The sequence below is a fragment of the Acomys russatus genome, chromosome 15 (genome assembly GCF_903995435.1).
Source record: "Acomys russatus chromosome 15, mAcoRus1.1, whole genome shotgun sequence".
In the NCBI taxonomy this organism is placed as follows: Eukaryota; Metazoa; Chordata; class Mammalia; order Rodentia; family Muridae; genus Acomys; species Acomys russatus.
In genome coordinates this window covers 62,387,843-62,412,116 of record NC_067151.1, presented here as the reverse complement: position 1 = coordinate 62,412,116, position 24,274 = coordinate 62,387,843, and the positions used below count along the sequence as shown (strand labels likewise).

Genomic DNA, 24,274 nt, shown 5'->3' with positions numbered 1-24,274 from the left:
GGTCCAAACCCAGCCATGACCCTGAGACCCTGCCCAAGCCCAGACAGCCCAACTCCTCTTATGTGATCCCAAAGTGGGCACCTTCTCAACCCGCCGCACACACAAGATGTTGTGTGCTGGCTTTGAATGATGTCTCAGGTGCACAGGCTCTGATGCCGCCTGACACTCTGGGATAGTGGCAGCTCCCAGCCACCTGGCCAAACCGGCAACTTGGGATCCCCAGAAGGCAAGAACATTCAAAGCCTTGCCTTTGAAAGACACTAGATCCCCCAACGCTGCTGGGGATGGGTGGAGTTTTAGGTAATTGACAGCAAATCTGTGAAATCCTGAGGTCCCTGCAAAGCCTGATGGATGCAACTCCTGCCAACCATCTGAAGAGACCTGACAGAGCAAGACGAACCAAGGCTCCCGCAGGCCCCGCCCAGGGGGCGTGGTCTGTTGATGAGCCGCAGGATCTCCGGATTGTAGGGCTGAGTGAGACCTTACCTGTCACTCCTTACTCTCAGACAGGGGCACATGGTAGCCGACATCTTTGGACTTGGAGAGCTCCAATGAGGGAGAGTTTTCAATTAGTCTTGAACTTGGAAGTCCAGGCCGATGCCTGTGACCAGGGTACCAACTCCCCCACATGTATGCCTGTCCCCTCGCCCCGTTTCCACCCCTTGGTCTCTGATAAGCTATTGATGAACTGTCATTCTTTACTAAAATCTTGGCTACCGTGAGACACTCCCTATCACCCTCTGCCCCTGTCATATTACCATCCCTGCCCTTCTAAGCAGTGTGTGGCCGCTACCAATTAGGCTTGCCAAGATGGCCCAGCCCCACCCATCCTCACTTCTCTCCAGGCCCTTTATACTTATCTCTATGTCTTTTCCATCCCTAAAAGCGCTATGTGGCTCGCCGCTATCTTAGCTGCTGTCCCACCAGCAGGATGGAGGCAGCCACGTGACTGACAGCCATCTTTGCAAAGGTTGGAAAGGATGGATTTTGCCACGTGACTTACGCGGGGATAAACCAACTCCTCCCAGCTACCTCTCCCAGCTGTGTGGCAGGCTCCTTCTCCTAGAGGACCCTCCCCCTGCCCTGCTGGAGCTCCATCCAGTCTTCTCCCATCTCAGCATCAGTATGAGTTCTTTATTCCCACCTAGGTGGGAAGGCTCGCCACGCAGTTCACTGTGCTAGCTGGCAAGATGCTAATCTCGGGTTAGATTGCCAGCTGTATAGGCCGGAGCCTGTGGTGCTCTGAACAGACCTTCAGTAGCTCTGTATTGAGGGAATTAATCACCCATTGTCCAGCCCTCAGGCGTTGTGGAGAACCGTTGCTATTTCTGACAACAGCAGGAAGACTGCCTGGCCTGCCCTTCCCCACCTCCATCCTACACACACCCAGGCCCAGCAATTCCTCTTTGCTCTCAGATGACCACCATTTCCAGTACATTCTAGCTAGGGGTATCATAGAGAACTGAGAGGGCATTTAGAGAGCATTTAGCTCCCTGCCCCAGAGGCACCAAGGAAGGAACTGAGAGAATTGAGGAGTGGGGTCTGTGAGCTCAAAGGTGTCAGGGACATTGGGATGTCATGCTGTGCTCACGGGGTGCTGCCTCATGTTCTGAGTTTGGAGGCTGTGGTTGCTCTGCACCTGGCAGATGGCTCCACCGTGGCTAGCTACTGAGCCCTGCTTTGTAGCTGTAGCAAGCTTAGTCACAGGTCAGCAGCAAGGGCCAAGCCCAGCTGCCATGGTGGAGCCACAGGGCATGTGGCTCTGTGTCAACAGTCTCCTGTGGCACAGGCAGTTGGGGCAACATTGTTACAACACAGTCTTGCCAAATGGCCAAGTGTCACCTGTCACCCAATCCAGAGCCCAGGTCCAGCTCACTTTCCCAGCTCCAAGCACTGTAGCTCAGTAAGCACTGGTTACACGAGATGAGTGTTTCACGGATGTATGTGGTGTGTAGGGATAGGTGGGGTGGGCAGGGGCGTGGTACCACAGCCTAAGGGGAGACCACTGAATTTTTAGAGTAAAAGACTTGCAGATATTTGGGCTTCTTCTTCTTTATTTTTAAATCTTGGTTCCTTCTGTTTAGTCCAACAACAACAACAAAATGACTGTCCCAGATTCAGTTCCTAGTTCCACATCTTTCTCAGTGATTTGGACAAAGGCTCTTACACCAGGCTCATCACCAGTGTGAGAAGTGGAACCGGGGACTGGCCCAAATCCCTGGCTGCTGAGCGAGATGTAGAGTGAGATGAAAGTAGTGCATGGGGAATCCGTCAGGTGCGCCTGAAGGGGCCGCTTTCCCACCTCCACTCTCGCCCCCACCCTGCAAAAGCTGCCTCTACAGCAAAGGTGAGAGAATGAGGGACTAGCTGAACAGCTGAAGAATCAGCAGCTCAGTGAAGACAGCAGGCTTGAATGAACCACTGAGCTGCTGTGGAGGCCATCTTTAGCCACAGTCAAGAGAATGAAGAAGCAAGGGTGTGGCCCCCTACCGTCCAGGGCACAGTGGTGCATGCAGCCAATACGTACCTCCCCTATGCCTGTCTGCTCAGGGTATCAGAGTTGGACAGGACCCCTAGTCCCATCTGGAAAAATTAAGATGCTGGGAAGTTCTGGATCCCCGACAGTAGGTTTGAGTGTGAGGTGACGGATGCTCGGCGAATGAATGGTCACCCTGAGAAGGCTGCCAAGCCCTGATTACAGCAAGCAAAGGCAAAACATCTGAAGCAGACCCCTAGGCTGCCTGGTCTTCAGCTCCTTGGGATGAAGCAAATATGAACCTGTTAGCCCAGGGACTAACAGGGCTAGTGGCTCCAGGCAGGTATAAAAGGGCGTAAGAAACAGGTACCAGCCTCTGAGAGGGGCAGGGAGGCAAGCAAGATTAAGACTCCATGGGACTCAGGCAGGCAGCTAGTGTGCAAGAAAGACTGGCACCCACAGCAAAGGGGAGGGAAGGCAGGGAAAGGAGGGGGCACGTATCACCAACATTGCTGATTGAAACAGCCGAACGAGCTCGTTGCAACACGAAGTTATAATATATAAATGCAGGTCTATTGGAAGCAGCTACAGAGAATGGGAGTGGGGGCAGGCAGAGGGTGGGGGAGAGGGAGGCAATGGCAGAAGAGTGAGAGGAGGGGCGATACAGAGAGGGAGGGAGAGGGGACCAAAATGTCTGGGTTATATAGTGATGGGAAGCCCCTGGCCCCTAACTGGAGGGGAGTGGAGGGTGGGGCACACCAGCCACACCCTGAGGCAGGTAGGGACAGAGGAACGCCTGAAACCAAACAATTGCAACCTTCTCCTCCCCCAGGGAATTGGACCCCATCCTTAGAGAAGCATAGGACCCAAGGGGAAGATAACTGGAAACCAGCAATGGAAGAGGTTCTAAGAGGCAGAGTGGGGACGGCCACCTAGGGCATAGCAGAGTTTGAGGTGTGGCTGACTGGACCCTCAGGAGCTTTCCAGCCCTGGACCCCATTGCATTCACTCTTCTCAATTGTCTAGGTAAGTCCCATGGCTCACCTATGTTCCGGGTACTTATAGGCACCACAGGAATTAGGGGTAGTGGTGGGTTGAAGAATAGAGTGCACTCCCATAAGCAGGGAAGTCTGCAAGGTTTGGAGATGGTCATCTATTTGAAGCTAGCTGTGCCTCTCATCTGCCTCTCTAAATAGGTAATTTACCCTCTCTCTTGGCCTCCTGTGACTTAGCTATAAACTAAGACTGTTGCCGAGGGTAACCAGAATCCCTGGCCCGCAAGAGATAAATGGACACTTGCCAGGGATGTGGTTGCAAGCCACTTGCCAGGCCAAGGCTTAGAAGAGGAGCCCCAGCCTGTGGCATAGGGGTGTTACACAGGGTGGAGGCAGGGTCAGAGGCTGAGGCTGGCGTGGTGGGGAGTGCTCGTGGGATTGACTGCAGGAAGCAAATCTATTTTATACCAAAGCACACGGGTCACATAGAGGTGATGAAGTCAGTTCTGGGGGCGGCTGGTGGCGATTCTTGAACCACATGTGAATGTCCCTTAATTGAATAACGGAAAGGGGTAACTTTTATGTCACATATATTTTACTATCATTTTTAAGGGGAAAATTTTTAATGAGAAAATCACAATCTGAACCTGGGTCCACTACCGATGTACATCCCTTCCCTCTGATGGGGAGGTGTCAGAGTCACAGGATTTCTTCTGACTCACACTAAATCCTTTAAACCAAAGAGAAATGAAGGATAGGCCCCATCTTCACTTAATCCAATTACTGTGTAGAAGGATTTGAACAGTGCTGATTTCACCATCTTTCTTCTCAGACATGGGGGAAATGTCACTTTACTAGATTCTTGCCCAACAGGAAACTAGAATTACCAGGATTTTCTTGGCAGCCTAATGCAATAACAATTGTATAGAAATCTCTGGACAGTAAAAGTTCTACAGCGTCTCCCAATTTCGCAAACCCTCAGGGTCAGTTACTGCCAGCCCGGTTTAGAATCTCTGGGTTCCTGTTGGGTGCAGCACCTTTATTAGGCACTGAAGGAGCAACTGCAGAGATGACTACTGTCCCTCCCATGCACCAGAGTGTGCACAGAACCCTGCTGGTGCTGTCACAGCACATACCCTAAGGAAGTAGGGTTCAGTGACTTGTGGGAGACCTGACAGAGCACAGTGGGGCTAATGCACATTGCTGATGGAGGACTGACACCATTGTAGGGGACAGATCACCATTTAAGAATGGTATCTATGCCGTACATAGTCAGACTTGTCATCCATGGATCACTAAATAAAAACCTTAGTACCAAGTGTAGGATACCTCCCTATAGTATCAGAGAGGTCTCAAGGGCCCTTAAAACAACATAAGCTATTTGGCCTAGTTCTTGGTTTCCCACCAGAATTAACTGGGAAGACTCCATTGTTGAAGATGCAACATACTTTGGCTGCAGAACATAGAGAAATCAGGCAAACGTGAAAACTCCCTTTTACTGATGACTAGATTTCATCATACCAGAAGGTGATACCCAGGCCACTGGGGAAGGAAACATACCATTGGTAACCCTGCAGCCAACCCTGCGTGCTACAATACTGACCCACTAGTGCAACAACGGCACAAAGGTTTTGGAGGTAACCAACTGTTTTGAGATTGGATTTGAGACTTGGTCCACAGTAAGGAATCTAGGCCTGGTGCTTTAAAATGGTTCGATGTAAATGGTTCCTGAGGTCACAGGGCCTAGGGAGGAACCTGTTACTGTTGTTCTCCTAATGGCATGCTCTCGAACTTTCTTCCAAATAGTTATGCTTGCATCCATATAGAGTAGTGCTGTGCTCATCTTTAGCCAGAGAATCTTCTCTCAGCAGTGGTCAGAGTTGATGTGGAGATTAATAGCTAGCCACAATACTGAGAGCCAACGTGTACTGAGTGGTCAGCCATAAATAGGAGACCTATATTAACACCCTCAAAATAATAATAGGGGAGGGAGTTAGCTGGGTCACACATCTGGAAATCAGAGCAGCTCTAAGGAGGCTGAGGCAGGAAACCCACAAGTTCCAGGCCAGACTGAACCCTTACCCCAAATGAAGAAACCAATAAACACAAGGTAACAATACAAAGACAGGATGCATTATCTGTGAAAAAGCCATAGACATGCAAGTCACCAGAATCTTTATGACGTGAGCTTGCTGCCCAGTGACCTTGTGGAAAGGAGGCTGGAATTGAAAAGTGAAGACACTTGGTCACCCACTGCAATTATCCTGAAGGCTTTGAATAAAGGCTGGCCAGTTTGTGTTGGTAAAAGACTTGAGAGAAGTCTCCTTTAAACTACAAGATACTGAAGCCAAAAAGCTGTCTTTTTGATGGCTTTCTATTTCAACTTTGAGGCCGTTAGCCAGGTCTCCAATTCTGTTTCTGGGAATGAGGCAAAGCTGTTAAGAGAAGGGACAAAGTTGTTCAAATAGGCCCCACCAGGAGCCTCCTAAACAAGCACACATTGTCACTGTCCTCCAAATGCCTCTCAGCCACTTTTCTTCTGTTTTTCTCTTCCAGCCACCAAGTGCCCCTCAGCTATGGCATCTTCATAGAATCAGAAGCCCCGAAGATCATTTGGCCCAATCCATCCTACTTTACAACCACAAAAAAATAAAATAAAATAAAGCTGAGCTGCTGGTAGCCTGTCTGGCTGCAGTGACCAATACTCCAGATAGTCTGGGCACAGGCTCCAGTCCCACACAATAGACAGTGCTCACTGGAGCCAGAGGCCTGGGGTGGGGCAGATACTGAGCCCCTGTCACTTGCCCACTCCCCTTGTTGGTGTGGTGACACTTTGCACTGCAGAAGCCTCTAGAACAACATGTGCAATGATCACTCACTTCACATAGCCCAGGGTGAGGACAAGTGTGTAGTTTCCAAGGCAACCTACATTCAGGTGGATTCTGAATGCAGGGACCTGTCTGAAGCCAGTGAGGGGAGAGGTAAAAGGCAAGAAGTTCCCACTTCCAAACATAATGCCTCCCAAAATAATTTGCCCCAGAGCCCTGTCAGGATCTGGCTCAGAGACCACCCTAGACTCATGGGGCCCCGGGAAGCTTCTGGAAGACTTGGCAAGAGGAATTTGCAGGGTTGGGGAGGCAGCCTCTGAGTCAAGTGCTTGCTGTGCATGCACCACGCATGAAGATCTGAGTTCAGATCCTCAGCCTCTATGTAAGAGCTGGGTGTGGCAGCCTAGTGCACCATAACTCCGCAAAACAGGTGGACCCTACAGATTTGCTGGCCAGCAGGTCTAGATGAAATGATGAGAGACTCTGACTCAAAAGAACAAGGGAGCGAGTGATAGATGAAAACATCCAAAGTCAACCTCCGGCCTCTGTATGTACACACATAAGAGAGCAAAGACACACATACACACACAGAGAGAGAAACACAGACACACGCGCACAGACACACACACAAACATACACAGACCCCACACCACACACACACACATGCACACTTCTTCCTATTCACCCCCTCCCACACTCAAAGAGGCATTCACCCTAGAGTCGATGGCATGCTGCAAGCCGACTTGGGAAGTGTGGAGCTGTCCATGCCAGCTGGGACAAGTCTCAACATGCCCAGGCTACGGGTTTTCATACCTTTAATAAACACAGCACATACTCTGCCAGGAAACAGTATGATTCAGAACGCCACTTCCCAGTGACAAAACAGAGAGTCAGCACAGACAGCCAAGGTGGAGCCTGGCCGTCCCCTCACCCAGCAGTCATGGCAGAGCAGAGGCCTTCATACCCACTAAATGGAACAGAGGCAGGCAGCCCTCTGTGAGGCAAAAGGGTTAAATTCAAGTGTCTAAACATTTAGCAAATAAAGACGTGGTGTCACATAGAAATTACCAACAGGGCTGATGTAACCATGGCAACTCATGGCCGGGACAGGTCTAAGTGAACAGGTCCTGGGGCTGAGATGGGAGGACCAGAGAGCAGCAGTGGGCAAAGCCAACTCACAAGAGTTGAGACCTTTGCCCTCTGGGACGCAAAACTCGTGGGCCAGATGCCAGCGCTGCAGACTTAGACCTGCCCAGCCTTTGGAAATGTGTTTTCTCCACAGAAGGAAGAGAGACTGTCATCTACCTGGGTTCAGTTCATCCATTCACTGTTCAGCCTGTGAACTCTTTCCCAGTTGTTTTGTTTTTGTTTTTTAAGATTTTATTTATTTATTGTTTGTACAGTATTATGCCAGCATGTGTGTCTGTAGGCCAGAAGAGGGCATCAGATCTCATTATAGATGGTTGTGAGCCACGATGTGGTTGCTGGGAATTGAACTTAGAACCTTTGAAAGAACAGACAGTGCTCTTAACCTCTGAGCCATCTCTCCAGTTCCTCTTTTTCTTTTTTGAGACAGGGTTTCTCTGTATAGCCTTGGCTGTCCTGGACTCACTTTTGTAGAGCAGGCTGTCCTCGAACTTACAAAGATCCGCCTGCCTCTGCCTTCCTGAGTGCTGGGATTACAGGCATGTGCCACTGCACCCAGCTCCTGAGTCTTCCTATGCTCCAGACATACATCTCTTAGCTCCAGTACAGTCTCCATCACCACGGAGCCCACATCCAGGCAAGAGGGGCTGACTAGGGCTAGCGTTTACAATCGACCAATCAGGTGACAGCAGCAAGCAAGGACAAGCACCTTGCTTAGAGGCCAGAAAGAGTTCCTAGAGGAGGAATTATCAGGCTAAAATAAAGACAGGGAAAGCCGTCTGCGAAAACACTTCCAGATTACAAAGCAAAAGCTAGGTGCAGCGAAACCATCACCACCCAGGCAGTTGTCCAAGTGCCAGCTGCTGAACCTCCTATCTTCAAAGAATGTGAACAGGTCTCCTGCTGAAGGCCAGGCATCCTTATTCTCACTCGCTCTCTTGCTCTCTTGAGGTCTCTCCTGCACTCTCCTCGCTCCCCGCTCTCACCCTCTTGGCCTCTCCCTTTCACTGTCTACTTTCTTCTGCTGCTGAGACGTGGTCTCACAGTGTAGCTCAAGCCTCCAGCTCTTGGTCTCCCTGCCTCCTCCTGAATGCTGAGATTGCAGACATGTGCGTGTCTTCATGGCAGGCTTGCTCCTCTCCAGCCCTACCAAGCACAGTCTGGTCCCAGGATCGGCAGCACTGTGGGGAGTCCCCTGGAGCACACTCCCCATTTTCTATTTCCCACGTGTGCTGTGACCTATCAGTGGGGTGTTGATGAAAAGAGAGCAGGAGATGGGCATGAACTCGGCTGAGGAGGCTGCTGTGCCGTGTGTCCTAACAGGCTAGAGACCCCTCAGTACCAGAACCACCTGAGCCCTGGTCTCCTCTGAGCTGACCACAGGGGGCTGAACTGATGCCCTCAGACCAAGCCAGGCTGAGATGTATACCCAAGGCCTTCAGAATGAGGAACTCACAGCTGGCAATTTACTTCAAGTGTGTCTGTCTGTCTGTGTGTGTGTGTCTGTGTGTCTGTCTGTGTGTGTGTGTCTGTCTGTGTGTGTGTGTGTGTGTGTGTGTGTGTGTGTGTGTGTGTGTGTGTGTACACGCGCGCACGCACACGCACCTTGCCCCCAGAGGATAGGTTACAAATACACCAAGCCCAGCTTTTATGTGGGTGCTGGCGATCCAAGCTTAGGTCCACATGGTTGGGTGGCAAACGCTTTACTGAGTCAGCTCCTTAACCCCAGAAACAGCACTTGAAATGCACCAATCAACCAGCCAGGAATGCCCTCAAGACTGTCTATGGTGCATGGGCAGAAAGGATGGGCAGCTTCTAGCTCCCACGGGAGACCGGCATAACCTCCTCCTCCTCTCCCTGTAGCCCCCTGAATTACTCCAAGCCAATTCGGCCTCCAACGTACAAGGTCTGCGAAGCTCCCCAAGACCCTCTAGGAGACACACCCCACTCCCTCTCCCTTCATGCCACATGGCTCTGTACACCTCCTCCTATGGTGCTAAAGACCCTGGGTCAGCTGGCTTGAGATGGGGGTCGAACACATCCCAGAGGTAGGAGTTTAGAGTGAATTACGATTGTTAAGTAAACAAGTAAACATGATAAATTATTTGAGGGTAGACTCACTAATTACGAGAAGTCAGCACAGAGCTCAGTGGCCACACTCTTGCTCTTAAGGCCAGGCCACTGCCTGAGTTGGGAATGTGATTTGAGTCCGCTGTTCTACAGAAAGAGGACCTTGAAGAGCAAGACGGAACCGTCTGCCTGTCCTCTGGTGGAAAGATGCCACTCACCTACTTAGCAAAGGGACCCCAAAGAGTCTGGGGCCCAGTGACATCTCCTGCATCATACACATCCTGTCTTGGTGACAGCACATTTGTGACCACCCAGAAGGCTGCTTGGATCTCCTGGACAATCGCTCCACAGTGGGTGAGCCGTTTATACTGTGAGCTGTCTCTTGGCTATAATTTATGCCCTATAATTTTAAGTGAGTTCCCTGTCTTCTGAAATCTCTATTGGTATTTAATATATATACTTTTATATACCTAATAAATGAAAATCTCCAGTTTGGGTCCCTTGCGTTCTAAATTCATAAAGTTGAAGGCTCATATCTTATCACTGTCATTATGTTTCTGTCACATTAGCGGAGGCTAAAGAAATGTGCGGAGGCTTAGGTCAGATCCGGAGGGGATCAACACTTCCAAACAAGAGCAGATAAACCCTATTCCACTGAGTCCGCTAATGAAATAACACAAGTTGTAACTGTCACTGCTTGCAGCGTCTGTGACCTGAACTCCCTCTGCCGCCCATACCCCCAGCCTAAGCCAGGCCCCTCCTCATGCCCTCCCGCCTCCCCCCCACACCCTACCCCTACCTCACCCTACCCCACCACCACCCCTCAACCTCCCACCCCCCCACTCACCCCCAACCCCTCACTCCCCCAACACCCCCACCCCCCACCCCCTACCCCCCAACCCCCTACCTCACCACCCACCCCCACCCCTGTCACCTACACTGTCACTTCCCAGTGACTGTCATCACAAGGAGTAACTTGAGGCATCCAGCAAGTGTGCTCTTCAGCCCTGCCCTCCATGTGACAGCTGCAATGGCTCTTTTCCTACCTCTTTGTAATCTTTAACTGTCTCTTGTCAGTCTCCTTGGAGCCCCTCCTCCTCCACCTACTTACCACCTGTCAAGGCTCCTCTGGGGACTCTGCCCTGTGCCCTTCCTTCTTTCCTCTCACATCCATCCCTAACTTCCCCACATCATTAGCTCCCGCCCTCATCTTGGAGGTAGCTGGAGGCCCCCTCCTTTGCCCAGAGTAGAGCCCAACACCATCCCTACCTACCTTGACCTCTTTCTGTGTTTTCAGTTTTAATGAATGGCACTCGCCAGCACTGAGTTATCCAAGCAAGTGGGAGACTCCCCTCTCCCTGCAGAGACTATAACCAGCCTAATTGGTATCCAAGTCTTGTCTTTTCCGTTTGCTCAGCATCTCTAATATGTGGTCCCTCCTCCTGTCCCCATTCAGGCATCACTATCCTTCACCTGGATGTTGTAATCAGCCTCTAACTACCTCCCTGCCTCTGAGATTGACTCTTCTAACACAAGCAACTGCACAGAGCATGGCTAAGACGTAAACATCCCTCTAGCCTGACACCCTGGCGTGGTTCCTTGCTGCTGCCAACAGGAACATTTTAAGAACCTTTAGCAAGGCAAGCAGGTGCCCCAGGGCCTGCCCACCTTCCATGGTAGAGCTGTCCCACCACCCAAGACTTTAGCCTTGAGGCATTCTGAGAGGACACTGCAGTCTCCACCCCAGGGCTTTTTTTTTTTTTTTTTTTATTGTATTACTTCTATTTGGGACAAAGGGGCAGTTTGAATGCTCCCCTTCATCACTGAGGAGTGGCACTCTTTGTGAAGGATTAAGAGGTGTGGCCTTAGAGGCGGTGTGTCACCGAGGCTGGGCTTTGAGGTTTTCTTTGGTAAGAGTTGTCTTGATGGGGGCTGGAGAGATGGCTCAGTGGTTAAGAGTGCCACCTGTTCTTCCAGAGGTCCTGAGTTCAATTCCCAGCACCCACATGGTGGCTCACAACCATCCAAAATGTGATCTGATGCCCTTTTCTGAAGTTAAAGCACTCATTAAAGAAAAGAAAGAAAGAAAGAAAAAAGAAAGAAAGAGTTGCCTTGATCATGGTGTCTCCTCACACCAGTAGAACAGAGATGAAGGCAGAACCCTTTCCACTCTATGGGCCAGGAGTGCAGGGCCTTATCTAAGCTGGCCCATTTTTTGTTGTTTGTTTGTTTGTTTGTTTGTTTGTTTTCCAGACAAGGTTTCTGTGTAGCCTTGGCTACCTGGACTCACTTTGTAGACCAGGCTGGCCTCAAACTCAAAGTGATCTGCCTGCCTCTGCCTCCCGAGTGCTGGGATTAATGACATGTGCCACCACGCCCGGCAATTTGACCTGTCCAGCAGTCTTTGTGGTAGGGACTATTACTAGTCTGATTTTACAGGATGGAAATAGAGTAAAGGAGGGTAAGAAATGTTCTAAGGTCTCCATACGACATACACCAAAAGGTGACAGAGCCTGCCTTGAACCCATGCTGGGGTGCTGCTTACACACTCGGGTTATCAGAAACCTGGTAGCCTGCCTTCAAGGACAGTGCCAGGCGCAGTCGAGGCTGGCAACCCCTCAGAGAAGCAATGGTGATGTCAGGGTTGCTAGCCTAGACAGAAGAGCTCCTCACAGGCTGTGCACAGAACAGCCCCACTAAGGCCCTTGCTGAATAAATCACTGGGCCAGGTGGGCAGCGGAGAGCAGGGCAAGCAGGCTGCCAGGAGAACAGGGATAAAGGCATCTAAAGCATAGCGACACGGGAGCGATTGTCCATGAGCAAGCACCACTTCCAGTTACACTTTAGTGACTGCCCAAAATGCATAGCTTTTGTGTTTTCCTTTCTTTCTAGGATGCACAGGCCTGGTGATAAAAGGTGCCCGAGTCTTTCGAAGCTCCGCTCCGACGTGCCACAAACGACGAAGACCGAGGAAAGGCAGGGTGACCATCTTCAACGACAGAAGTGACCATGTGAAAGTCGTGGTGTTTTCCTTGCTGCTCCAGAGACAAGACTGGGCCTGAGAGCAAGTTCCAGGAAAGCTGGTCCCTTTCCTCTCAGCAGAAGGGGGCATTCTAGATGCATTCTGTCACTGGTAGGCGACTCCTCGTGCAGCTTTGGGCTCCATTACTGTAGCACTCATAGAACCTAGCAGGTCTCGTGCTAGGCAGGTGGCCGTAGACAGGATGTGTGGCCTTCCCACCATGCTCACAGAGGCAGCAGTTGGCCTGCCCCGAGGAAGGGATTCCCATTGTTTACCCTGGAAACTCTGTTAGTCACCGCAGGGGACAGCTCCTCCCTACTCATCCAGTGAGGTGAGCAGCCATACCTAGGCTGGGCAATTGAAAAACCAGGGGTCTAGGACCCTAAGGACTATAGGACCAAACAAGGAAACTGAGGCCCAGACCACAAAGCAAAATAATGATACAGTTTTAGAGACCAGAGCCCTTTAGGCCACTACCTTCTATTCCAAAATGTGCTGCAAACCCCAGCTCTCTGGCAGGCACTGCATGTTTTTGGAAAGACAAATATTAATGAAAACGTTGCCTCTGGAGTAATGGAGAAAGCCACCATGCAGAAGACTGTAGTTTGGCCAGGTGAGGTGCAGGTGGGAACACCTCTTTTGCTGGCTCTCTGGTCCCAAATCTTTCACATACCCTTCTGGAAAAGGACAAGAGATGACATCACAGCCAGCTGTAGAGAGAATGTGGCTGTCAAAGTGAAGACACCGGGACTCAGTGGGTCCAGCACGGTGAGAGGTTGGGTCAAGGGAACCGAGCCCAGACACCACAGGAGGAAAGCCAGATTCTTGCCAGTACTGGGCAGCAACGCCAGTGACCATGCAGCTGGATCACCTGACATATTCCAAGATGCAGTTAAAAGTCAGAGGGCACCTGCATGTGTGACAGGAAAGGGAGTAAAGTGTCCATGTCCTGAAACCACACTGTGCTTGCTCTATAGTATCCCAGCCCCTTGGTCATCTTCATTTATGCTGTCTCCGTTCAGAGATCTGCTGGACAGTAGTCTGGGTTCGAGTTCAGAAGTATAATCCAATTTGAACCATGAAAAAAGTTGCCCAGTGACCTCTGCACTCGGCCCTCAAAGCATCAGCCCAGTCAAAGCACACAAGGCTGCAAAAGCTAGAGAGTCTGGCCTCTAAATGGGCATCCTCTGGCATCCTGAGAGTCCTGCCCAGAAGCCTAGAGTCAATGTCACTATATCCCTTCCAGCCCCAACAACTCCAGCACTCGACCAGAAGCTGGACCTCACTCAGGGACCAGAAGGCTCCCCACAATACAGCTGTGTCCAGATGGTGACACAGTTTACCAGCACCACTGGCTAGCATTTACACATATATCCCCACTTGCAAAGTTGGAATACGGCTTCGTTGTTCCAGGTGAGAAGGCTGACACTCAGAAATGTCACAGATGTCACAGGGCCAGCCAAAAACATGCTGCAAGACAAGGTCATGGCCAAGACTCGACCCTAATCTTTCTGACTCTCAAGTTCTGGTCTTTGTCAATTTCTTCCTGCTGCCCAGACGTGACTCTGTCTGTGCTCTTCTGACCAGAGAACCGGGAGAGTATCCAGATTCACACACACGTACATGATCAGAAACATCTGGGTGTCATGGAATGACCTGGGTCGGCAGTGAGAAGATCAGCCTGCAGGCCGGGATGTGAGAATGTGGCGGGGGGGGGGGGGGGGGCGCAGAGACAACGACTCACTGTCATAAGAGGATGCTGGGGTCCACTCTTGCATTACTCTCACAGCCCAAGTTGAAAAAGCCTCCCTTTATCAGCCAAGCTGGAAGAACACCCAGATGTTCAGAGTCCTGAAGCAACCCTGGGCGCGCCAGAAACAAACATCACACATCCACTCTGTATAGAAAATGGCACCTCCCAGCCTTGCATTTTCAGAGGTAGAGTCTCTACTTTCAGAAAGGCAGGCTCCCTGCTGGTGTTGGAGGCAGTGTGTGTGTGTGTGTGTGTGTGTGTGTGTGTGTGTGTGCGTGCGCGCGCCTGTGTATGTGCGTGTGCGCATGTGTGCATATGTGTGTGTGTGTGTGTGTGTGCATGTGTATGGGAGAGCACAGTCCCCAATCATGAAGCCATATGGCCCACACTCATGAGACTACCTGGGAGGAAATAATGTCTCAATTGTCCTAAGGTCACAGGATAGCCTCAAGACACCCTCCAAGAGAAGATTTCAGTCACCACCTCATGAAATCACTCAAGTTGTGTTGAGCATGGGTGGTTTCAGGCCAGCCCAAGGCACAGGATGGGCTACTACTTGAGGTGGGGTTGGGGGGGATGACACGGGACATACCTGGACTTCCCTTGTGTGATAGGCGATGATCAAACCAAGCAGGATGATGGTGGATAAACTGATAAGGCATTTCAGGGCCAACGAAAACATGGAATCCTGCAGGAGAGAGGGAAAGAGAGTTAGGGGGTCCAGGCAAGAAGCATCTCCTGGAAGGGTGTGATAGGAAATAGTAGGGCAGAGGATGGAACCATCCCCAGTCCCTTCGAGGAGCAGGGTGGAACGCAACGTTAGCTTGAGCCTGGGCTGCCCCTTCTGAACCTTTGCTCATGCTCATAAGTCATATGAATGCAATTCTCTTTTTTTGTGTGTGCCACTATTGCATGGTTGCAGTGTCCACACCGTGCCAGCTTGTGTTTCTGTCTCCTCTTAACACCCACCAAAAGATTCTGAGGTCCCTCTCACCCCTGTCCATAAGGAGCTCAGTCAAGAATGCATCAGCTTGTCCCGGTAGCTGCTCTGTCTCCCGGCTCAAGCCAAAGGCAGGAGGGAAAGACAAGGACAACGAAAGAGCCACCGGATGGCTGAGAGGCCAGCCGAGAGCAGAAAGGGGTCCTGGGCAGGGGAAGGTTTTGGTGGCCTCTGGTCAGGGCAGAGGATGATGCCTGCAGCTTCAGCCCAGGTGGATTAGAGAGCCTATCGTCTGTGCATAAGCTCTTTGGCTGTCCGCTGAGTCCAGAACCTGCCCCAGCTACTCAGAGCTGCGTGACCATCAAGGTGCCTGAACCAGCTTGGCTCCGCGAGTGCTGGCTGCCAGTACTTTCTGCTCCTTGCAACCAGAGCAGCTAGCTGGGACTCGCCACACTCCGGGTGTGATGGGAGTCTGAAGGAGAGCTACAGGAACAGCCCTGAGCAAAGGTGGCCAACAGGTCAGGCAGCATTTCCAAGCACCACTGTGGGAGCTTTCTACATGGTCTGAGAGCTGAGGGAGGCCAAAGAAACAGTGCTATACTCAAGGGTAATTGGCAATGCACAGTTTCTGCACACCCCAACTTTATAGCGTGCCCAGAGTGGTGAGTGTCTTATGACAGAGTTCAGAGCCAGAGCCTCAGACCCCCGGACCAGAGCACTGCCCATTGCCCTGGACCAACTCTCTACCAGGAAACAGGGATGCTCATAAAAAAGTCCCTTACACAGACCTAAATGGCAGGTCTAGACTAATTGTCTATACAGTTATAACCACCTATGCTGCATTGCAAAATAGCCAGAAAAGGACAAAAGTTCTTCAATGTTCGAGAAGATGTCGGTGCTATTCAGCCTGATAGTTGCGCACCAACCAATGCATGTCTCAAAGCCTCTAACGCAACTCCCATAAAGACGTACAAAGATTATGTCTCAGCTAAAAACGTTAAGATAACAAAATGGAAAGACATTTCAGCACAAGATACGATTAGTTGCCAGATGACACTGTAGCAGAGCCAGGAGTGCTGAGGGGAGGGAGACATCGCCTGCAGAGGTGAAACTGCTTGGGACCAGCAGAAGGAAGTTCTACGGCCCAATATGGCCACGGTAGCTAAGAGGATGGCTTGATCCCTGAATCCAGGACTTGCAGGAGCCCATACCAATGCTCTCACCCACCCACTGTGCCCTGAGAATGGGCCCTGTTCTCTGGTGTGTCTGTCGGTTCCATCACTCGTGACTTTGATATGGATGTTGAGGCCAATTTTGGTTTTTTGTTTTTTGTTTTTTTGGGTTTTTTGTTTTGTTTTGTTTTTTCACGACAGGGTTTCTCTGTGTAGCCTTGGCTATCCCGGACTAACTTTGTAGACCAGGCTGGCCTCGAACTCACAGTGATCTGCCTGCCTCTGCCTCCCGAGTGCTGGGATTAAAGGCGTGCGCCACCACTGCTGGCCTTGAGGCCAATTTTATGCCAGGCACAAATTAGCTATAAGGAAGAACTGGCGAAGTAACTCAATTGTTTGTTCGCTCCTGTTTCTGTTTCCCCTTTGTTTTGGCTTCTGTGTCATCAGTCGAGGAGGAGCACGTGTGATAAGCAGGCATGAGCATGCCCTCCAGCACTCATGTGGGAGCCAGAAGACAGCTCCTGAAAGCCAGCTCTCCCCTTCCGCCTTCATGTGAGGTCCGGGAATTGAACTCAGGTCATCCAGCCTTGAACGATAACTGCTTTTGCCTGTGATGCCAAGCCCCCTGACACCCTCATTTTGTTGTTTTCTGAGACAAGGTTCTGCAAACTCACCATTCTCCTGCCTTGGCATCCCCAAGTTCTAATTCATTGACTTTTCTACAACAATTTCAACCAGATCTTGTTTGCTGAGAACTTGCTAGACACCCCACTGTGTGGTCTGTGCTGGGGAGAGGAAGGGTGAGGGCACACTCACGGGAAGTTTTCAGTTTGTCTTCTTACACAAACTCTCATTTAAATTACACTATATGGTCTAGCGGTGGAGAAACGTCTCCACTCTGTACTGCCCAAAAATGGTCAAAGGCTAAGGATGTGGCTTGGTGGTAGAGGATAGACCACTAGTCACACAAGCCACACAAGTCCTGGGGTTCCATCCGCAGTGCTGAGCCCCTTTAGCATTTTCCATGACCTTCAGAAGAAGTACTTCCTTGAGCGCATATGTATAGGGAGTCTTGGGGCTTTGCTGATGCAGTGTAAACACCAAGAAAAACAGCACAGTTCTGACCCTCCAGAAGGTTCCAGCCTGTGAAAGCTTACTTGATGCTGATCCCAGACCTAGCTGGGGCTGATGGGGGAAAAAAAGGCTAGAATCTCAGGGACACTCGGGTCATTGTGGGACAAGATGAATTTCCCTACAGGAAGGAGCTGGGACGGTTCATAGTCCTCTCCAGCCAGGAATGACCATAAGGTCCTCGTCAAAGGGGTCCAAAAGCAATGTGGTGAGCATCACGCCTACCCTGGGAAGGCTTGTGATCAGTGGCACCCTTCCACCTCTAACTCATTTCCTTGGCAAAAATGAGCTAAAGTCAGAATCTAAGTCTGTTCCCATCCTTTTTAGAGGAAGAGGTAAAGGGACAGGGGCCAGATGCTGTCTCCTCTTCTTTAAGCCTCTTCCATTTCTCCCCAGAATTGAAGCTTTTCCATTAAACAGCGGCTTCCACCTGCTCAGTGGTTTTGTTTGACTGGTGCAGCCCGCTGGGCCAGCGGCAGCTGCAGGGAGACAGAGCTGTGCCCTGGACTAACTGGAGAGTTTGCAGGGATCTCATCACATCTCAACAAAAAAGAAAGCCATTAACACTCTGTTGGGTTGTTGTTGTTATTGTTTTGTTTTTTGAGACAGGGTCTCTCTGTGTAGCCTTGGCTGTTCTCGACTTGCTTTGTAGACCAGGCTGGCCTCAAACTCACAGAACTCACAGAAATCACCTGCCTCTGCCTCCCTGAGTGCTGGGATTAGAGGCATGTGCCACTGCGTCCAGTTCATTAACTCATTTTTTAACACCTGGAAAATATACCAAGGATGTCTACCCAGAATCTGGAACATTTTCTATTTGCTAAAATATTGAATTATCTTCTTTCCCACCTGAACTCCAATCAAGCTTGAAATTGATGTGACTCTTCAGGTGACACCAATGACACAGGGTTGACTAATTAGTCACCAAACGCCACATGGTGGGGCACCTGCCGGACCCACTGTGTCCCAACGCACTCCATCTGGGGCCTTAAAACTGGCTCACTGGCTGTGAAGAGTCCTGAGGCCAACTAGCCAGCCCTTCTCCCCGTGTCTGAGAACTTTTTAAAAACAAAGGACTAACCCACAGCATGCAGGATACACAGCGCACATCCCCATTGATGGAAGGGCACTTTTACATATAAAGATTTGACTTTTAGTTTTAAATGTGTATGTAAGAGGGGTGCCTATGACTGCAGCACCCGCAGTCTGGGAGGGATGTCAGACTCCCCCGCTAGAGCACAGGCAGTTGTGAACCTCCCAATGTGCCTGTGAGGAGCCAAGCTCTGGTCCTCTGCAAAAGTAGTACGCACTCTTAGCGGTTGGGCCATCTCTCCAGCACTCTGCCGGGGATCACTTTTAACTCTATCTAGTCCCACAGGCTCAAGAATATTCACGCGGCTCAGACTGCCTGAGAGCAGCCAGTTGTGATAAAATAATAACTGGAAAGCTTTGAGCCTCAAACTGTGTGTGCGGCATGTTTTTTATTATCTTTAAACTTTTCCGTGTAGAAAAAGATGGCAAAGATACCAATATTCTGTATTATAGGGTGTTTTCTTGCCGCTTTTCTTTTCTCCTCAAACTATTAATAGTGAGAGCCTAGCATTTTGTAACTGAAAAGTTTATTTTTCAAACCCTGGACCCTGGACTGCCAGGACGAGGCTTTTGTTCAGTGGGAACGAGACATCTTTTCACATGTACTGTGCACTCTGCCACAGTGGTTGCAGGAACACATGGGAGCCTCGGACCAGTCCCTGTGATGGAGAAGCGCAACCTAAGCTTCCTCGGGGTTTTGAAACCCCATTTCACCTCCTCATGCCCGTTCCCTAGTGTCGTGCCGGAGAAGGACTCGCATTCTCTTCAGCCAGCCTAATTGATTGACAATCGAGCTAAGCTCACATGCTAACGCACATGTTCTCTATGATTCCCTGGCCTATCTGGTGCTCCGAATGCTAATGCACGTATACTACATGGTCCCACAACCTATTTGGTACTCCGAATACAAGAGGTGCTTAGTAAGCACTTTATTTGTAGCTAATCTTCACCGAGTACTGACCACAAGCTACCTCCAGAGCAGGCCCACCACATATCTCATCTCTTCTCTGATAAGACCTGGCATCTCACGCCAGGCAGTAGTGGTACACACTTTTAATCCCAGCATTCATGAGGCAGAGGCAGGTGGATCGCTGTGAGTTTGAGGCCAGCCTGGTCTACAAAGTGAGTCCAGGAAAGCTAAGTCAGGAAGCCCAAGAAGCCATGTTGCCACCCAGGCCTGTCTTCCTTCAAACTCTAAGCCAGCATTCCTGAGGCTGGGCCCCTCTAGGTGTCCAGTGCCTTCCTACAGCTAGTGCACAGGGTGACGGAGTGGTTCCCAGGCCTCTGACTAGCAGTATAAATTGCTCTCCAGGCTTGCCTTGTAGCTTCCAGAGGCCGGCCAGAATAGAGTAAATCTTCCGAGCGGCTGTGACATTTTTAATGTGTTTTATTGTTTAGAACATTGCGAGGGTTGGGGCCCAGAAAATGATGCAGACAGTCACGTAGGGGCATTGGACCAAATTAAACATAAGCTTCACCAACAAGATGAGCAGGCTCCCTCCCCAGCCAAGGCAATGAGCTCCAAGGGTGTGCGCATGTGCCGCACTCGCACATGGCCCATTCATGACTTCTGTCGCTCCCGCTCCAGTTAGAAGCCCCCAAGGGAAAGAGGTGATAACATCCAGAACCTGTACTTCCTGAATTAAGGTCTGATGTGCCTTCCTGACATCACCTTGTGTTGTTTTTTTTTTTCCCCCCTGGGAAATAATTGAGTTAGAAATCTTTTCTGTTTAATAAGGTCAACCATTGCTTCAATTTCACGGAGAGGCTCCAAGACTGATTCATATTCAGCACTGGCTTCGTGCTGTAGCTCTGTAATGGTTGGTCCTAATTAGACACTCTTGCTAATTAATGCCATGCAGATTAAGCCAGGCCTTCCTTCCCTGCTTCCCGCCCCCCCCCCCCCCCCCCCCCCCCGCACCCTGGCCCCTGGGCCCCTGGCAGGGAAGTCAGCATTCCTGGCTGCTAGTCTCCAGGGAGAACCTGCCTCTCTCCTCTACCTGGGCCTTTGGTTCTGTACCTGGCCTAGCATAGCCTGGCTTTCTGCTGGCTTCCATTGTGCCTGGTTCTCCTGACTTTGTCTTCGGAACTTGCACCACGTGGCCTGATCAGACCTATAGCTGCCCGAGGTCATCAGGGTCATAAGGTCACCTAAGGTCATGCTGGCCCTACCAGCATCTTTAGCATGGTGCCTCATCCCATTGTGGGTATTCATGGTCCAACGTGGAGTCACAGGAAGGCTCAGTCCTCTCTAGCCTGCCCTCCTAAGAGCAGAGGAATCTGATGCTGCCATCACGGTGGGTAGGGATGGGCAACTGGGCGTTTCACAGGTCTGAGAGAGACCATCAAGAGCCCGGGGACCTCATCAGGAAGAGGACTCTGGAAGCCACGCCTCAACCTCCCTACAGAGTGGCCAGTAGCAGCCATGACACATATGGGTCATAGGGACATTCCAAACACTTTTTTTGTAAGGAATAAAATTGTGGGTATGAAATGGCCAGCTGCAAATCCATTAATTCCGTCCTCTCAGTGCAGCAAGGGGTGGTTTCTGCTGTTAGTGTGGGGACTAATAAGAACGTTTTTATTACCTCTCTCTAGGACATAGAACTTGACAACGAAAGGCTAGAACTCGCCATGTCTTAGAGACCTATCCACTGTGACGCTGGGCTTCCGGCTCCTTCCTTGGGTCTTAACCACTCGGGATTTCTAGTCTTCTTGTCTCACTTCACATACATGAGACGCAAATGAAAAAAGAAAAAAGTTAATTTTTTCCACATTTTTTTTTAAGTCAAACACCCTTTCTCAGCAGGGCGGTGGTGGCTGACGCCATTAATCCCAGCACTTGGGAGGCAGAGGCAGGCGGATCGCTGTGAGTTCAAGGCCAGCCTGGTCTACAAAGTGAGTCTAGGACAGCCAAGGCTACACAGAGAAACCCTGTCTTGAAAAACCAAAACCAAACAAAAAGAAAAACAAAAAATACACCCTTTCTCTTGCTTGCCACCCAGAGCAGAGAAACTGAGTCGGTCTCTGTGACAAGCTCCACCATCAGCACCTTGTGTCCTTGGCACTTCTGCATGGTCCCTAGGCTACATGCTCCATCACACAAACCAGACATCTTACCGAGCATTTGGTCTGCCCAGGCTCCAGGTGGAGCCCTCAGCACCACCCGCAGTGTACTGAATCTGAATCCTGCCGAGTCCTTCCCGTTGTCACCCTTACCTTCACAGCCCTCTGGCCATACTCCCATGCTCCCTCAGCACTCCTGCTCACAGCCAAATGTCAGAATAGAAAGACAATGGCATGGGGGTTGAAGGAAGCTCCAACTGAGAGGAGACCTGGTTCCTTTGGACTTTAGTCATCAGAGACTGACCAGGATGCGAGGAAGCAGCACTAAGAAACTTCTGAACAGTCCCCGTATCCTGAGTGTGAGCTGCGGCCTCATCACAGACTGAGAGATTTCAGATAGCATCCTCCCTCCCGGGCATAACTTCTGAGGGTGCAGGTTAGGCCTAAACCTCAGACACCTTCCCTGCGAGGTCCCAGTGGTGGCAGCCACCCGAGCATGTTCTGGGCTTGCCCCACCCCTGGAGTGCATCTGAGGCATAGTGCCCCCAAATAGAACACTCTCTCCCCTCAGTCCTAGGCTCGGTGGGGTCACTATGTGTGGGCTGACCAACTTAGGAGGGGGTCTGACCTTAATCACGAGCAGATAGACGGCTTCTTGGAGCCCCTGCCCTGCTGTGCCCTCTTCAAGCACCGTCTCTGCCAGCTGGCAGCGTTCCTTGCCTCAGGTTCACGATCCCACAGATCTGTTCTGTTTCCACTCTCCTCGAGAGGCTGCACACACAGGTGTCTCTCCCACCTATCAGTACAAGCCAAGCTGGGGCCACTTAGCTCATCCTAGCCACAATGTCAGCCATGGAGGGGGGCATCTTTTAATTAATAACTTCACTCCTGTGTCATCATATGTGAAATACTGTCCAGTCCTTAGTGGGCCAATAAATATCAGCTGACTACAGACTATCTGAAGGAAGGGAACAGAATTTAGAGATGTTTTCAATGAGGAGATCCTTCCATGCTGGAGTTTTCAAATTAACAAAGCAGAGGGGGCTGGGTGTGGTGGCGCACGCCTTTAATCTCAGCACTCGGGAGGCAGAGGCAGGTGGATCACTGTGAGTTCAAGGCCAGCCTAGTCTACAAAGTAAGTCCAGGACAGCCAAGGATACACAGAGAAACCCTGTCTCAAAAAACCAAAATAAATAAATAAATAAATAAAGCAATGGGGGTGGGGGGCATTGACCATGGGGAGGGAAGACCTGAAGTCAAGGCTAGAGGGCCAGGGTTGTCCCTGCAAGTCTGGCCTAGGCCCAGGCTGCCATGGGGAGGAAAGACCCGAAATGCTATTAATTGAAGGAAGCCAAGGTCTTGGACTAAAACACATCAAGTCAGTTTGGCCTAAGGCATTTTCTCTGTAGCCTTCTACTTTGTCACTTCCAGAAGGACATGGGACTTGATGTCTGACGGACATCACGCAGTGAAAATAGCAAGGACATTTAGATCTGAACAGAGGGTGGCCTGGCGTTGTCTGGTGAAGCCAGCATGATGACCAGAACGCCAATTAAGAGGCAATGATCCTCCCCGGGCCTGGCTCTCCCACTGTGTGGTGCCCAAGGAAAACAAGAAAGGGTCACTTTGGAGACCAAGCTCTCCAAATATCAAGTTGCCCCTTTGGCCGCAAACAGAATTCTGATTAAGGAGATGATTTCCTTTGCAAGGTCTGGGCAGAAAGGAGCTGGCAAACCAGGAAGTCTTCTGTTGCGTGTGGCCTGTCATGTATTTCCTGCCACACTTACGACACTGGCGGTTAATCCCAATTTGTATTACATGCTTGCCGTGTGCCAGGCACTATGCTGTGTGGGAGGCAGACAGAACAGGACGGGGCCTTCCTAAAGCTTGATTGCAATGCCAACAGGAGCCACCAAGCCCTCTGTGACACAAAACAAACACAAGCGAACGTGCTCCTGGAAGCTGCAAACCTATCTGTACCTTATGGAACCAAAAGGATGTGCCTCTTCATGCCCGCAGGTGAGTGTGGGCGTGGGGTGCAACTCTATCAGGCGCGGTCACCAGATCCTAGGAAGGAGTGACCTTGGCCCCAACCAGAGGTGAGAGCTTCTATTCTGGGGTCCAAGAAAGAAGCCCAGGAGGCAGGAACCAACCTCATCACTGAGGCACCACCAGACACATAGTCAAACCCATAAATAACGGAGGCCCTGGGTCGTGTCATCGGTGGCAACTTAGAAGCCACACAACCAGATGCCCCCTGTTCCCTGTGCGAGAGACACAGTGGTTGGACAACCAGCAGGCTGTGTCCACTGACTGTTTCAGAGGCCGAGGACTCCCTTTCTCTCCAGGCAGCCTTTGAGAGACACCTTGGAAAGGCCCTGACTTTCTCAGAAATCTGCTCGGAGTTTTCTTAGGTGTTGAGCTAAGCTGCCCCGTGGGACCATGACAGTGTCTGTGACAGCTTTCCTTATCAGGACACATACACACTCATGCCAGGTCTGGAGACATCCTTAGAAAGTCTACACAAGGATGCTGAAGACCAGAAGGCTGCTTCATCCCACCAGCAGAAGTTGGCCTGTGTTA

The 24,274-nt window shown here is 50.7% G+C and overlaps 1 protein-coding gene across 1 annotated transcript in view; it reads right to left on the bottom strand.

Moving 5' to 3' along the window:
• The window catches only part of Kcnn3 (potassium calcium-activated channel subfamily N member 3), a 144,402-nt gene that overhangs the window by 85,889 nt on the left and 34,239 nt on the right, over positions 1-24,274 (bottom strand). The window contains 1 exon segment of the mRNA XM_051157555.1: positions 14,883-14,978. Coding sequence (XP_051013512.1) covers positions 14,883-14,978 — 96 coding nt within the window.